The 13,756-nt window shown below is 55.7% G+C and overlaps 1 protein-coding gene across 2 annotated transcripts; it reads left to right on the top strand.

Moving 5' to 3' along the window:
• The first annotated feature begins 1,601 nt into the window (after positions 1–1,601).
• On the top strand, positions 1,602–13,215 carry LOC128820171 (tumor necrosis factor receptor superfamily member 10B-like). 2 transcript variants are annotated; one of them, XR_008440850.1, is made up of 11 exons: positions 1,602–2,341; positions 7,571–7,691; positions 8,366–8,494; positions 8,878–8,992; positions 9,077–9,162; positions 9,265–9,348; positions 9,599–9,639; positions 10,161–10,259; positions 10,682–10,763; positions 10,853–12,159; positions 12,211–13,215. XR_008440850.1 is itself a non-coding variant. In XM_054000731.1 (10 exons), exons 1-10 carry the CDS (start codon positions 2,294–2,296, stop codon positions 11,125–11,127), a joined length of 1,080 nt encoding a protein of 359 aa, XP_053856706.1. In that variant the 5' UTR covers positions 1,602–2,293; the 3' UTR covers positions 11,128–13,215. The 2 variants fall into 2 exon arrangements, 1 of the variants encoding a protein (XP_053856706.1); XM_054000731.1 differs by having other exon boundaries at positions 10,853–13,215.
• Positions 13,216–13,756: the final 541 nt, after the last annotated feature.

Here is a 13,756-nt window from a genome sequence, read left to right as displayed (position 1 = left end):
AACCCCACCTTCAGTGAAGACCACAGTGCTTTTTCTGGGGTGGAAATTCTTGCTGGGAGAGGGAATGCTGTGTCTGCCCGGTTTCCCGCTCCTGGAGATGGCTGGGGACTGGGAGAGGGTGACCACCCTGACCTCTCTCCACAGCTTAAATCCCCCCGGGCCAGACACCGAGCTGCCTTTGTACAAATATTCTCCCTGTGATTTGTCAGCACAGATAACAGAGCTGGTTTATAAATGGGGAGACTGAGGCAGAAAGAGAAAACCCTGCGGCTACCCAGCGATGTTTGGTGGGAGGAGGATGGGATCCCGGGGTCTGGATGCTGAGGGGTGGCCTGGCCCTGCTGGGGTGAACTGTGGGGCAACCTGGCACGGGCCACTTCCATGTGGAACACATCCCGACTTTTCCTGGCTGAATTCAGGCTCAGCAGTTCCCTACGGAGCATCAGGTTGATTTTTTAGAGAGGATGAACAGACAGAATGAATCCTTCCCCATCCCATTTGCACATGGATTAGCATTTAGCTGTAGTCCTAGACCTAAACCTCGTTCTAGCTCAGCTCTAACCGAGAAATGAATCATTCCCTGAGGACTCCAGTGACTTCAGCTGCAGTCAGTGTCAGTGGTGCCCAGAACACATGGTTTTGGTTAAACAAAAGGCCCCACATACTTTGTGGGGCTTGTAATAGAAGTACCCACCCAGGAAACGAGCAGGAGCTCCTCTTCTCCCGAAATCACACTTCAGCTTCATTAATTGTGCCCCAGCCAGGCTGCCTCCCCCTGCAAGGAGACAACCAGGTGGCCGTGGCTTGTCCTGCCATGAGCACGGTCACGAAGGAGAAGGTTCTTCCCAAATATCCACATCCGGAGTGGCTGAGCTGTGATCCGCCTCATCCAGCTGAATCCAAGAGCCTTCCTGCCCTCCTCGCAGGGCGGAGGTGCCCAGCAGCTCCTTGGCATTGTCGATGCACTGAGCCCTTTGCCTGCTGAGCAGCGTTTTTCCTGCCTTGGTGCTCGCGGCATTTTTCAGGCTGTCTCCTGCAGATTTCCCTGCCTCCGGGCACTTAGGACTGCAAAGCCAAACTTGCTTTTCTACAGCCTCCACCCTTCCATGAGTCACCGGGGAAGGCAGACAGGAATGGAATTTACAGAAGTCCAGATGAGGAAAATATGAACAAGAATGTTCTCTGCCCCGGCTTTCTCTCAGAATCCTGATTCTGGAGCGGTTTGGGTTGGAAGAGACCTGGAAAAGCTCTCTTGGAGCCCCTCTAGGTATTGGAAGGGGCTCTGAAGTCTCCGGTTCCTGTCCTTCCTAAAGCCTCTCTACCGCTCCATTCCAACACTCCCACCACACCTTCACCATCTCAGTAAAATCAGACTTTTCTTGGAATTATTTTTTTCTCACACACTCCCCTGATAGCGTGCAGCAGCAGAGCCGTTTGTGTAACAGCAGAAAGTCCAAAGATTTAATTTTTTACCTTTTTTTCCCCTTCATCTCGAGTTCTAGCCCACAAAAAAAAAAAAAAAAAAAAAAAAAAAAAAAACCAAACCAACCACAAAAAAAAAAAAAAAAACCAAAAACCAAAAAAAAAAAAACCAAAAAAAACTACACAGCTACGAAATATTTCCCCACTTCCCAGCTCTGGGGTGAGATGGCGACTTTTTTGCAAGGCTGCCGTGCCTTTGCGTCGTGAACGCCTCCGGCATCGCACGGGATCTCTCACACAGGGATTATCCACTTAACACCTTTTTCTCAGGACACAAAAACCGGCGGCTTTGCTCGCTTGGGTCCGATGAGCGATCGGGAAAAAATGCAAGAGGAGGAGCAACACCCTGAGAAATCATTTCCCGAGCGCTCGCGTGATTCAGGTGTTTCGAAACTTATTTGGTCACTTGAGCGGTGAGCGAAAATAACGAGTGGCTAAAAACTAAAAGGAAGGGGAACAGTGAAAGCCAATTCGGCTTCTCGGGCAAACCAAGGCGGGCAGGAGAACTTAACGAGAATATTTCGATCGAATGAACGCGCGAACTCCGCACGGACGGGGCCAGCGCTGGGACAGCCCCAGGTCCTCCTCTTCCTCCTCATCCCGCCCGGTCTAGCCCTCTATAAAAGCTCCAGCCTGGGCCCTCCCCACACATTTTCCTCCAGGCTCTGGGGAGAGGCGGTTGTCTCAGAGCCGTGTCCAGGCCTGGCCCGCGCTCTGCCCGCTCCGTGCCCGCTCCGTGCCCGCTCCGTGCCCGCTCCGTGCCCGCTCCGTGCCCGCTCCTCGCCCTGCGGCGTTGCATGCTCCACTGAAGATGCGCCGGCCCCGACAGCGCTGCCTCCCTGTGCTGCTGCTGGTCACGGTCAGTGGGGACGGGGCTTGTGGGGCCGTGGGGACCCTCCGGGAGCGCGGTCAGGGGGGTCCGGAGCCCTGTCGGGGTTGCGCGGTGTTGTCGCGACATGCCCAGACTTGCCGCGCTGTCGAGGTGCTCGGAGCGGCGGAGTGGGACGGGGTCCGGCGAGGGGCTGGGGGGGAAAGGGTGGGGAGGGGACATCGGGGTGTTTGGGGGGGCTGTCCTGGTGAAGGTTCAGCCGAGCGGCGGGGGCTGTGTGAATGGGGGTGCCCCTGGATGGAGGTGAGGGGAGTGGGGTTACCTGGGCAGAGCGGCGGATGCGGCGTGCCTCCACCTGCGATTGCGGGGAGAAGGGCCTGTGAGTCGGGGGGAAACTGAGGCATGGAGGGGCTCACCTGCTCCGGGAGCCGTGGGGGGGGGGGGGGGGCTGGGTCGCTCACCTGCTCTGGAGGAGACAGGGAAAACAGGGGCGGTGGGGCTCACCTGGCCCGGGGGATGGGGGGGATTGAGGCGATGGGGCCAGGGGGGTTCGGAAGGGCAGGCGGGGACCAGGGGGGTTCGGAAGGGCAGGCCGACATGGGGGGTTCGAATGGGCCGGCGGATCAGGGGGGTTCGGATGGGCAGGCGGAACAGGGGGGTTCGGATGGGCTGGCGGGGACCAGGGGGTTCGGATGGGCAGGTGGACCAGGGTGTTTGGATAGGCAGGCGGAGCAGGGGGTTCGGATGGGCAGGTGTAACAGGGGGTTCGGATGGGCCAGCGGGGACCAGGGGGTTCGGATGGGCAGGTGGACCAGGGGGTTCCGAAGGGCAGGCGGGGACCGGGGGGTTTCGGATGGGCTGGCGGACCAGGGCGTTCGCATGGGCAGGTGTAACAGGGGGTTCGGATGGGCCAGCGGGGACCAGGGGGTTCGGAAGGGCAGGCGGGGACCAGGGGGTTCGGATGGGCAGGCGGGGACCAGGGGGTTCGGATGGGCAGACGGACCAGGGGGTTCGGATGGGCAGGCGGGGACCAGGGGGTTCGGATGGGCCGGCAGACCAGGGGGGTTCAGAAGGGCAGGCGGGACCAGGGGGTTCACCTGGGCACGGTACAGTGGGGTTCAGGGTACCAGGAGGACCTGAGGCTGAGGGTGGGGAGATGCCAGAGCCTGGAATGGGAATTTTTTCGATGGGTAAAGCGATCTCAGCCCCCCACCCCGGCTCCGAGCACATGGCCCTGGCGAGGACGATGATGGCGGTGGGGCTGGACGGGAGGCTCATTGTCGGAGCCCGGGGAAGGGGATTTCCACTCCCTTCGCTCCCAAGCCGGGTTTGCCATTCCGTGCTGGCTTCTGGTGGCAGCTCCGACACTCCCTGGGGATCTTTTAACACAAGGAATGCTCCTGAACAGGAATGCAACTAGCCCAAACAATGTCCAAACTCTTAACACAGGGATTATGTACAGAAAATTCCACCTGGGCATATCATATTTCCCCGTGGATTGGATGTTGTAGAGTTGGGAAATAGCTAAATTCTGTTGTCACTTGAAGTCAGGAGGATCCTGGCCTGAATTTTATCTCAGAGATCCTGCCCTGACTTGTATCCCAGGGTTGCTCTGTAACCCCACGGTAGTGAAGGAGCCCAGCGGGTGCTGCCTCCCACATCGGAATTACACCGGAATTACATCAGCACTGCCCAGAACAGGTTTTCAGAGAAAGCTCATCCAATTCATTCCATTCATTGTTTAGCAGAGTCCATTTAGACTGGCCTGGTAAAGTCAAGCCTTACTAAACCCATCACCTAAGGGCACGCTGGTAACAGCCTCAGGTTTTTGGTTTTTTTTAATTTTTATCCCCTTTTTTGAATAAAAGGGCCGGGGAGCTGCTTGGGAGGGGGTGACTCACATGACATGATCATACGATATTGCGTCATGTCCGCTGGCTCTTGTGTCATGGCTGGACACAGGCCACACGTTTTAGGATGGATTGCTGAGTTTCAAATCCAATGGACGTGCGGGAATTCCAGGGGAAAATCCCAGCCTGCGTCAGCCCCCTGTCCTTGGAGCAGATGACATCAGGTGTCTGCCCGGCACCGCTTTTATCCCGGTTCTCTGTGTTTTATCCTCTTTCATCTCAGGAATTCAGCCAGGGGTCTCTCCTTGGAGCTGGCTGCAGGGTCCCAACTCCTTTTGGGATTGAAATCAATGGGCAAGGAGACCTGCTCCTTTTTAACGTCTTCTTTGTGAAATCAGCTCTGGGTGTGGGCCGGAGGTGGCACACACACACTGTCTGTCACACACACACTGCCCACTGCTCCCTTCAGCATCAGGGAGGAGACGGGCAGCTTTGCTGTAGAGCACAGCTGGCGCTTCCGTCCTCACAGAGTGCCCAGAAAGACACTTTTGGGCTCGTCGTCTAAGGTCCTCCCCCTGGTCCAGTTCTTGTTGGTTTGTGGTGACAACCTGGAATTACGCCAGTGGAATAGGAGGACAGTTCTCAAGCAGGACAGGTCACTTAGTCTCTTGAAGTGCAGGTTGGCTCCTCTTTTCTAGGCTGTTACTCCTCCCAATGGTACCAAATGTCTCTTAATTTAATTTGCATATATGCCCATTACCTTCTTCTTTATAGCTAGGGCCAATTTGGGAAGCAGAGGAGGTAATACTCCACAGATAAAAAAGAGGGTACAGGTGAAGGACTGTTGGGTAGGGTAATTAACAATATCAGTAATCAACAGAATCGAGGTATTTAACCTGGTGATTAACAATTAACTGACTTGGTAACTATTGATTAACTGAGTTAACCTATAAACGTGTTTATAAGAGGATTATCTCAGGAGAGAAACAAATCCGGGATGGAAGCGGGGGAATTTCAAAGCTTGATGCTTTCCTGAGCTTTTTCCCAGACTTGATCCCCCAAGAAGGAAGAGGCTTTTGGCTGATGAGGGATTCCTGTGCCTCTAATTCCTCTGCCTCCAGGCTTTTTTGAGTTGTTTACTGTGGTTGAAAACTCCTGAATTCTGCCGTGCTAGATTCTCCAACTGATACTTTGGTCAGGGATGGCAGCAGGGTGCTGCAGGCTGATAACCTTATCGTGTACATGTTGCTGTTCTCTGTAAAGAAATTAAATTCCATGGCTGAGGGGCCCTCCCAAACTGCAGAAAATGCGTGGCAGAGTTCAGGTGGGGAAGAAATATGGATTTCCCCCCCCCCCCCCCCCGCCATGGAAGTGGAACAAATTGTCCCTTCATTGCCAGGACTTCCAAGACCAAAATGGGTGAAGCCGCTGTGGCTGGAGCTCCTCAAGTGGATAAAAAACTTTACAAACTTGCAAACATTCCTAGCTGGAGAAAAGAGGAGCAGAAGCAGATCCTGGGAGATGTAGAGCCAGAAGGCGTTGGAGGAACATGGATTTGATCCCTCCAAGTCAGGCTCCGGAGCTGGCCCCGTTCCCGGGCTGGCCGGGGCTTGGGGGCTCTGTGGCCTGGTCGAGGTGGCCACAGATGCCTTAAGTTTTAGCTTTCATATTTTTCAGGTTCTGTGCTGCCTAGGTGTGCAGTTCTGAGCTTCATATTCAGTGGTGGTAAGCTCTCTTCACAGAGCAGCTAGACAAAACAATTCCTTCTCTAGATTGGGGCCAAGGACAACCGATACAAGTTTCAGGCCCAAAAACATAAACAATGATGAATTGAGAGAAAAACAAGGAGGATGGGACTTTGTAACCTGAAGCTATAGTTGGACAATTAACTCCAATATTCTAATGGACCAAAACTAAAAAGCAGGTGGATTTTTCATCCTTTCTCCCTTTCCTAAGGCAGCTTCCCAGCCTCTGATTAGGGGGAAGGTCAAATAAACCCTTCTCCTTCCTGTGCCAGCCCAGTGCCCTAAAAACAATTAACAGTAAATGCAGAGCCTGACCTCAGATCTCTCCTCTCCCTTTCTCTCCCCTCCTTCCTTCCCTCCCCTAGAACCAGGACTTCAAAGGAGCTGTGGGATGAAGGGGAGAGTGAAGGTTTTGCAAAACTGTGAATCCAAACTCCCTATCCAAACTCCTCCATTGTTGGGACAATGGGATAAAAGTGACAGACCCCATGAGCGCTCGTGCATTTTGGGACCATTTTGGGTGCAGCCCTGGCTGGGCTCTTGTGCTGCCCAAGGTGGATCCATTGAGGAGATCCTTTTAATAAATCCCTGCTTTATTCTTTAGCTCTGTCCAACCCCTGCTCTAGGCCAGCCTTCCCAAGGCATCAGCCTGGCTGGTCTCAGTGTTTTGTGGTTCTGTGTTCCCCTCTGTGACCTGCTGCAGCCAGTTTTGTCTTTTCCTGCTCCGAAGCTCGGGAAGGAGGAGGAGGCAGGAACTGGTGCTGTACAGAAGGGGCAACTCTATTGTTTCGGTGTTCCAGGCGGCTTCTGACTCACGGCAGAAATATTTGCTTTAACGCAGATTTTACCCTCGGTGTTGGGGAGGGGAGGGGAGAGGAAAAGTGTCTCCTGCAGCCTGTGAGTGCTGTGACATGTCTGTCCTTACCTCCCTGGTGAGGTAGGGGCAGCTTTATACCCACGGATATCCATGGGGCAGCTCCGTGCTGGCTCAGAGGCCAATGGCGTTGTCCCCGTTGGGGACACTGAGGTGCCCAAAAACCCCCGAAGCCTAAGGGGACAGATGGCCATTCCAGCTGGGCATCGTCCGCCTGGAGTGACCCGGCCAGGAAGGAGCTGAGGCAGCACAAAAAGGGTGTGGAGAGCTGGCGGAAATGTGGACTTTTCTTCCTGATCCTCAGCAGGATAACAGGGAAAACACGAGGCCGTGCTGTCCCCTGCGAGCCCAGAGCGACAACCCAGGGGTTTCTGGTGGGCACTGGAGCCACCTTCCAGCCTTGACACGGGGTTGTTTCCTCCCACAAACCCGTTCCTCTTCCCGACTCTTCCCTTCCATTGGGGCTGTTGGTGCACTCAGAAATTGGGGAAGGAAAAGGGTCCTTCTCGGAAACTGGGGAAGGAAAAGGGTCGTTAGCGACTCTTTGCCCTGCTGATAACCTGGCAGGCAGAATTCCCCTGCAAACCTCCAGAGCTCTTCCGGAGGCTTTGCCAAGGTTGGAAAAACCGGCCCTGGTTTGTGGGGAGTGCCTTTGGCTGAGGTGGCTCTGAGCCATCCCAAAGCTCCTCTCCTCTTCACTGGGCACAGCAGCTCTCCCCCTGCCCGTTCTCCCCTTGCCCTGTGGATTGGGGTGGTTTTTAACCTGAGGTTTTCTGTATCTTTTTAACAGGCGTCTGTTTTGGGAGCCAGTGCTTCCAAAGGAGCACTGAGGAGGAGGGATCTCACCTGGCGAGGGGAAGATGGTTACTACAGGAAAAGCGATGGTGTCTATTGCCAGAAGTGCCCTGCAGGTGAGATGGTCTCAGCACTGATCCCACCTCTGCAGCCTCTCTGTGCTCCTCTTCTGTGTCCTCGCTCCTCCTGAGGGGCAGCAGAGCTCGAGCTCTGCCCTGCTCCACTCTCATGGATCTAAGCACTCATTTTGGGAATATTTTCCCTTTCTTGGCTCATTTGCCTCTGAGCTTCGCTGGTGGTGGAATCACAGAATCCTTCAGGTTGGAAAAGTCCTCCAGGGCCAAATCCAATCTGTGCCCTATCTCCACCTTGTCACTGGGTGCCTCTGAGTCCAGGCCTTCTTTGGACACCTCCAGGGATGGGCACTCCAAACCTCCCTGGGCAGTTCCAAGGCACTCTTTCCATGGGGAAATTCCTGCTGATGTCCACCCTGAGCCTTCCCTGGCCCAGCCTGAGGCCGTTCCCTCTCCTGTCCCTGTTCCCTGGAGCAGAGCCCGACCCCCCCGGCTGTCCCCTCCTGGCAGGAGCTGTGCAGAGCCAGAAGGTCCCCCCTGAGCCTCCTTTTCTCCAGGCTGAGCCCCTTCCCAGCTCCCTCAGCCTCTCCTGCTGCTCCAGCCCCTTCCCAGCTCCCTCAGCCTCTCCTGCTGCTCCAGCCCCTTCCCAGCTCCCTCAGCTTCTCCTGCTGCTCCAGCTCCTTCCCTGTGTGTTCCGAGTTTCCCTTTCTCTTCAGGCACCTACATTGCAGAGGAGTGTAAGGAGCAGAACGGCTCTGGCAGGTGTGAGCCCTGCAGACCTGGGGAATACATGGAATATCCAAACGCCTTCCAGTGGTGCCAGGACTGCTCGGAGTGCAGGGAAGGTACGAGCTGGGGGGGAGCAGGGCTGATGGCTCAGGGTGGGTCTAGCTGAGCTCTCTCAGAGCACAGTGTCACCTGCAGTGTCCCCAGAGAGTGGTTGGGGCTGCAATCTGTGCCAGAACCGTATCTGTTAAAGGCCACATCGCTCATGCAAAGCTTGGACACGAGACCTCCGCATGGAGCAGGAGGACGAGGCTCCCAGCAGCACTGGAAGCTGCTGGTGGAGTTTGCTCCAGGCACTGCTTTTCCCTTAGTGCTGGCAGCTGTGGGGCAGGAAAGGCTGGCACTCAGCAGCAGGGAGGGACTTGGTCCTGCCCGGGCCCGCGGCTCAGCTGGGGTGGGAGCAGAGGAGCCGGGGTGGAGCCGTGTCCTCTCTGTGCCACAGATCAGGTGAAGCAGAGTCCCTGCCAGCCCCTCAGGAACACGGTGTGTGTCTGCAAGAACGGCACCTTCTGCCCCCCGGAGCACCCCTGCGAGATGTGCCAGAAGTGCCAGCCCAGGTGGGTCGGGTGCCGCGGCGGCTCCTGCGGGATCTGTGCTGCTGAGCCACGGCTGCTGAGCCCACCCCGTGTCCCCTTTCCCAGGTGTCCCGAGGGTCAAGTGGAGCTGAAACACTGCACACCTAACAGTGACCTCCTGTGTGGTCCTGGCACGGACACCTGGCCCTCCTGTGAGTGGGGGGTGCTGGGGGAGGGCTGAGGGCTGGGAGTGGGAGCTGCTGCTGAGGCTCAAGCAGGAGCAGCTGCTCACAGCCCTGTTTTATCTGCTTTAGACATCAAGGCCATCAGCATCATCACAGTGATTGGTGTGATCCTGGTTGTGTTCTGCTGCTGGAAACGCCTCTGCAGTTCCCCAGGTGGGTGCAGGGGGCCTCTGGAGCACCCACCTTGGCCAGGGGCTCCCATCTGGTGTGGGTAGAGTGGGAAGAGAGACCCTGGGAGCACCTACCAGGTGTGGGCTGGGTGGGAAGAGAGACCCCGGGAGCACCCAGCAGGTGTGGGCTGGGTGGGAAGAGAGACCCCGGGAGCACCCATCTGGTGTGGGCTGGGTGGGAAGAGGGTCCTGTTTGGGGGAAGAGGGATCACAGTGCTCTTTCCATCTTCCAGGGGATGGGAGACCCTCGAGCAGGAGGCCCTATAAAATAGTGGTGAGTTCCTGGCATGGCAGGGGGCTGTGGCTGTGTTTGTGGGCTGGGGTGATGTCCCCCATTCCCTCTGCTCCCCACTTGGCCAGCAGCTCCTGGGAAGGCTGGAGGAGCAGGGGGATGAGGCTCATCCAGCTGGGAAGGCTGGAGGAGCAGGGGGGATGAGGCTCATCCAGCAGTTCCTGGGAAGGCTGGAGGAGCAGGGAGATGAGGCTCATCCAGCAGTTCCTGGGAAGGCTGGAGGAGCAGGGGGATGAGGCTCATCCCTGAGGGTTGTGGTAGAGCTGGGCCAAGCAGAGGAGGCTCTCTGGTAGTGCCCTGGGCGCTTCCAGCCCCCTCCTCAGTGCCATTAACACTTTCCTGGTGGCAGTGCTGGCACATCCAGGGTCCACAGGGGAGACCCCAGGGTAGGGGGGGGCTGTGCTTGCCCAGAGCCCCTGCAAGCTTGGGATCCACACCCTTGGATCCATGGCAGGGTCCTGCCTTCCCAGACCCCCACAGTTCTTGTTTCTCCCTTGCCACAGAGCTCCATGTTTAGGAAGCTGCTGTCGTGCAAGGAGGTGAGTTCAGAGGACAACACACCTGTAGAGAGACGTCAGCCTCACACACCAGCAGAGATACAGGTACGTGAGTGGCACCCTCTGCCCCGGCGTGGCAGGCCAAGATCTGATCATCCTGGGAGGCTTCCAGGGCTGGGCTGCTCAGGGAGATGGTGAAGGGTCTCTTTGTGGGGTCAGGATGGCAAAATCTGCTTGTTGCACTCAAGAGAGTCCTCGGAGGATTTAACGCTGATGCGAGCCAACACAGCTCTGGTCTCCCTTGGGGAGAGAGAGGGACCTCTCGGGGCCTGCTGCCATTGCAGAGACAGGAAACACGGATGTCCTGGGGGTGGGGGGTGATCTCCTGCCCCAACAGCCCCGGGAGAGAGGGAGCGGGTCTCCAGTCCCCATTAATCACACATTGGTGCTGGGGCTTGGGGGGTGCTGTAGGACACTGTCATTCCAGGAGTGACATTGTCATTCCAGGAGTGACATTGTCATTGCAGGAGATGCTGCCAAATGAGAAGCCCATGAATGAGAAACCCATGAGGCGTCTGGTTCCAGCACCAGGGCAGGAACCCAGTGATGGTAAGTGCTGGGGCCCAGGGGCCGTGCTGGGGGCTGGGATTCCTGTCCCAGCTGCCCCGTGCTCTGAGCTGTCCTTTTCCCCCCTCCAGCGCTGCGGAGCACCTTTTACATCTTCGCTGAGAAGATCCCCATGGACTACTGGATGAAATTTGGCCACAGCCTGAACCTGGAGGACAACGATATCAACATGGCCAAGTCGGACGATGGCTTCTACAACATGATGCGCAAGTGGCAGAACAGGGAGGGCTCCAAGGCCTCCGTGAACACGCTGCTGGAGACCCTGGTCCGGCTCAACCTCGGCGGGGTGGCAGAGGACATGTCCTCCAGGCTCCTCAAGAATGGTTTTCAGTATGAAACGAGCTGAAGGGAGCAGGGCACACGCTGCAACTCCCTCCTTCAAGCTACAGCTGTGAAATACCTCAGAGAACATTTCGATTTTAGCTGTTTGTAGCACTCCTGTGGCTGCTCTCCTTTTGAAGCCATCACGAGCTCAGCTGAGCCAGGAGGAGCTGATCCTCATGTGAAGTATTAGCCTCAGGGTCCTCTCTGCTGGAATTACAGGTTGTTGCTTCCTCGTGGAATCCGAGCTGGTTTCTTGATTTCACTGGGACAACACCAAGAGTTTAAAATAATTTCAATCTGCTTCCCGGATCATCTCACTTGGAAGCACTGGTACTACCCAGATTTCTTTGGGATCAGTGCAGAGAAGGGCTTTTGGCACCCCTGTGCTTTTGAACTGGATCATCCTTGATTCTCAAAGGATTCCTGGCATCATGAAATGGCTTCTGCTTTTAGAACATCTCTGAGTAAGCTTCGTTCTGCATGCTTGGTGGTTCTGCAAGCTCAGCTGGGGTCTTGGGTTACTTTTTGTGTACTGAATTTTTGTTTTGTTTTGTTTTACATCGTTCTGCTTGTTTTTAGGAGGCAGTTTAAAACTGCACTTGGAGGGGGCAGGAGGAATGATTGACTTGCACTGTGAACACTGGGGAAGTGCCTGGGGAAAGGGACAATGCAGGGGTCACCCAGCCCAGCCCCCTGCCAGGACCAGGGACATCTTCCACTCCACCAGGCTGCGCCAAACCCCATCCAACCTGACCTTGAATGTTTGCCAGGATGGGGCAGCTTATCTGGGCAGCCTTTCTGCCAATGTTTACCAACCCTCATTGTGAAATACTTCTTCCTGATAGCTCATCCAATGTGATCTGCATTCGGTTTAAAACCATTCCCGTGTCCTGGCACTCCAGGCCCTTATCCAGAGTCCCTCTCCCCTCTCCTGGAGCCCCTTTAGGTACTGGAAGGGGCTTGAAGGTGTCCCAGAGCCTTCTCTTCTCCAGGCTGGACAATCTCAGCTCTCCCAGCCTGGCTCCAGAGGGGTTCCAGCCCTCAGAGCAGCCCCGTGGCCTCCTCTGGATTTGCTCCAACACCTTGGAGGCCCCAGAGCTGCAAGTGGAGTCTCCCCAGAGCTGAGGAGAAGGGAAAAATCCCCTGCTGGGCCCAGGTTAGCCCCGTGGCCGTGGGGTGGCTCTGCTGTCCCTGTGTGCCCCAGCATGGAGGGCTGAATGCACTGAGTGTGAGTGTGACCGTGGTACTCCCTGCCCATCCCAGCCCGTGGGCAGCTCCCCAAACACTGAGCCTCACACAGAGCTCAGGGACAACCTAGCTGCAAAACCAACTGGGAAAACTACTGGATTACTTGAGTTGCCACCCCAGTCCACCAGGACTTTCCCCAGTGAGGTGAGAAGGTGCTCAGCACCCTTCCTGCTGCTCTCCTTCTCCTCCACCCTCCAATACTGCATCCGCAAGCAGAAATTTTGTACTTATTTATTTAGCAATTGTAAATATTACATGTATTAACTGAAAAGCAATATAAAAATATTGTTTTTTTTCTTATGCATGATTGTGTGTTTTTTACAGAGCTCTGGCCCAGCCAGTTTGCTATTTTCCACATTTGTACATTTCTCGTTTGTACATTTCTTTTGTACATTCCGTTTTGTACATTTGTTCATGAAGGGTTAACTATTTAAAAAAAAAATCCTCTTGATTTTTTCATCTGGTTTGATTTGTTTTGCCCCCAGAACTCTGGTGAGGGCCTGTCCAGGGTCTCACTGGACACCAAGGTCCAGGGTCCCAGTGGACACCAGTTGCTCCATGTGGCACTGAGGACTCAGCCCAGGGAATTAATGCTCAGCTGTGGATAGTCTCAGTTCAGTCAGAGAGAAAAGGAGAGATTTCTACCAGGCTAAGCCTGGGAAAGAGTCCAAAAGGAATGTAAACAATTTATTACCTCTCTGCTGTTCATATTGTTTATAGATATGTGCTGCCACCGTGTGCTATCCATAGTGCACCAGTGGTGTGAGATGTTTTTACTGTAGGACCAGTGAAGCTGGTCCTCACAATGTGCTCTATAAAGAGCGATGTACTTGTTAATAAATCGTTTATTCTTGCCTTCTGATCTTGGAGTCTCATTATTCCCGTCCTGCCTCAACAGCGACACTCAGCCACCCCAGCATCCCACCAGGAATGGTCCCCACCAAGCCCCCAAGGGCCCTTTCTGCCAGGGAAAGCTCTCAGCAGCCATCCTGGCCTTTATTTACCCTTCACCAGAGCAGGGGGGTGACCCCTGTCCCTCGTGCTGGGGGTGGCACTGGCAATGCTGACCTGGGGGGCTCCGGCTCCACCCAGCCAGGGCTCTGTGTGTTGCTTGCAGTAGCTGTGTTGCAAATCCATGCAGTGCTAAGTGAGAAAAGGGCTCTGCTCAGCCCCCCCAAAACGCCCCTGCAGCTGCTCCCCAGCCCCTGCACCGCAGAGGGGATTTTTAAGAGCGTGGGGGGCTGGGGTGAAAAGCAGGAGCTGTTTTTCCTGCCCGGAGGGGTCGTGGGCATCCCCCTGTGCCCCCTGAGCATGCAGACCTGGGCAGGGCCAGGCACATGCAGGGTTCAGTGCCAGGGCTCGGGTCCTGGCCCGGGGAAGGCAAACAGGACTCGGAAGCAGCG

The sequence above is a fragment of the Vidua macroura genome, chromosome 28 (genome assembly GCF_024509145.1).
Source record: "Vidua macroura isolate BioBank_ID:100142 chromosome 28, ASM2450914v1, whole genome shotgun sequence".
Lineage (NCBI taxonomy): Eukaryota > Metazoa > Chordata > Aves > Passeriformes > Viduidae > Vidua > Vidua macroura.
The sequence above is the reverse complement of the archived record's forward strand: the minus strand, read 5'-3'. Positions and strand labels throughout refer to the sequence as shown.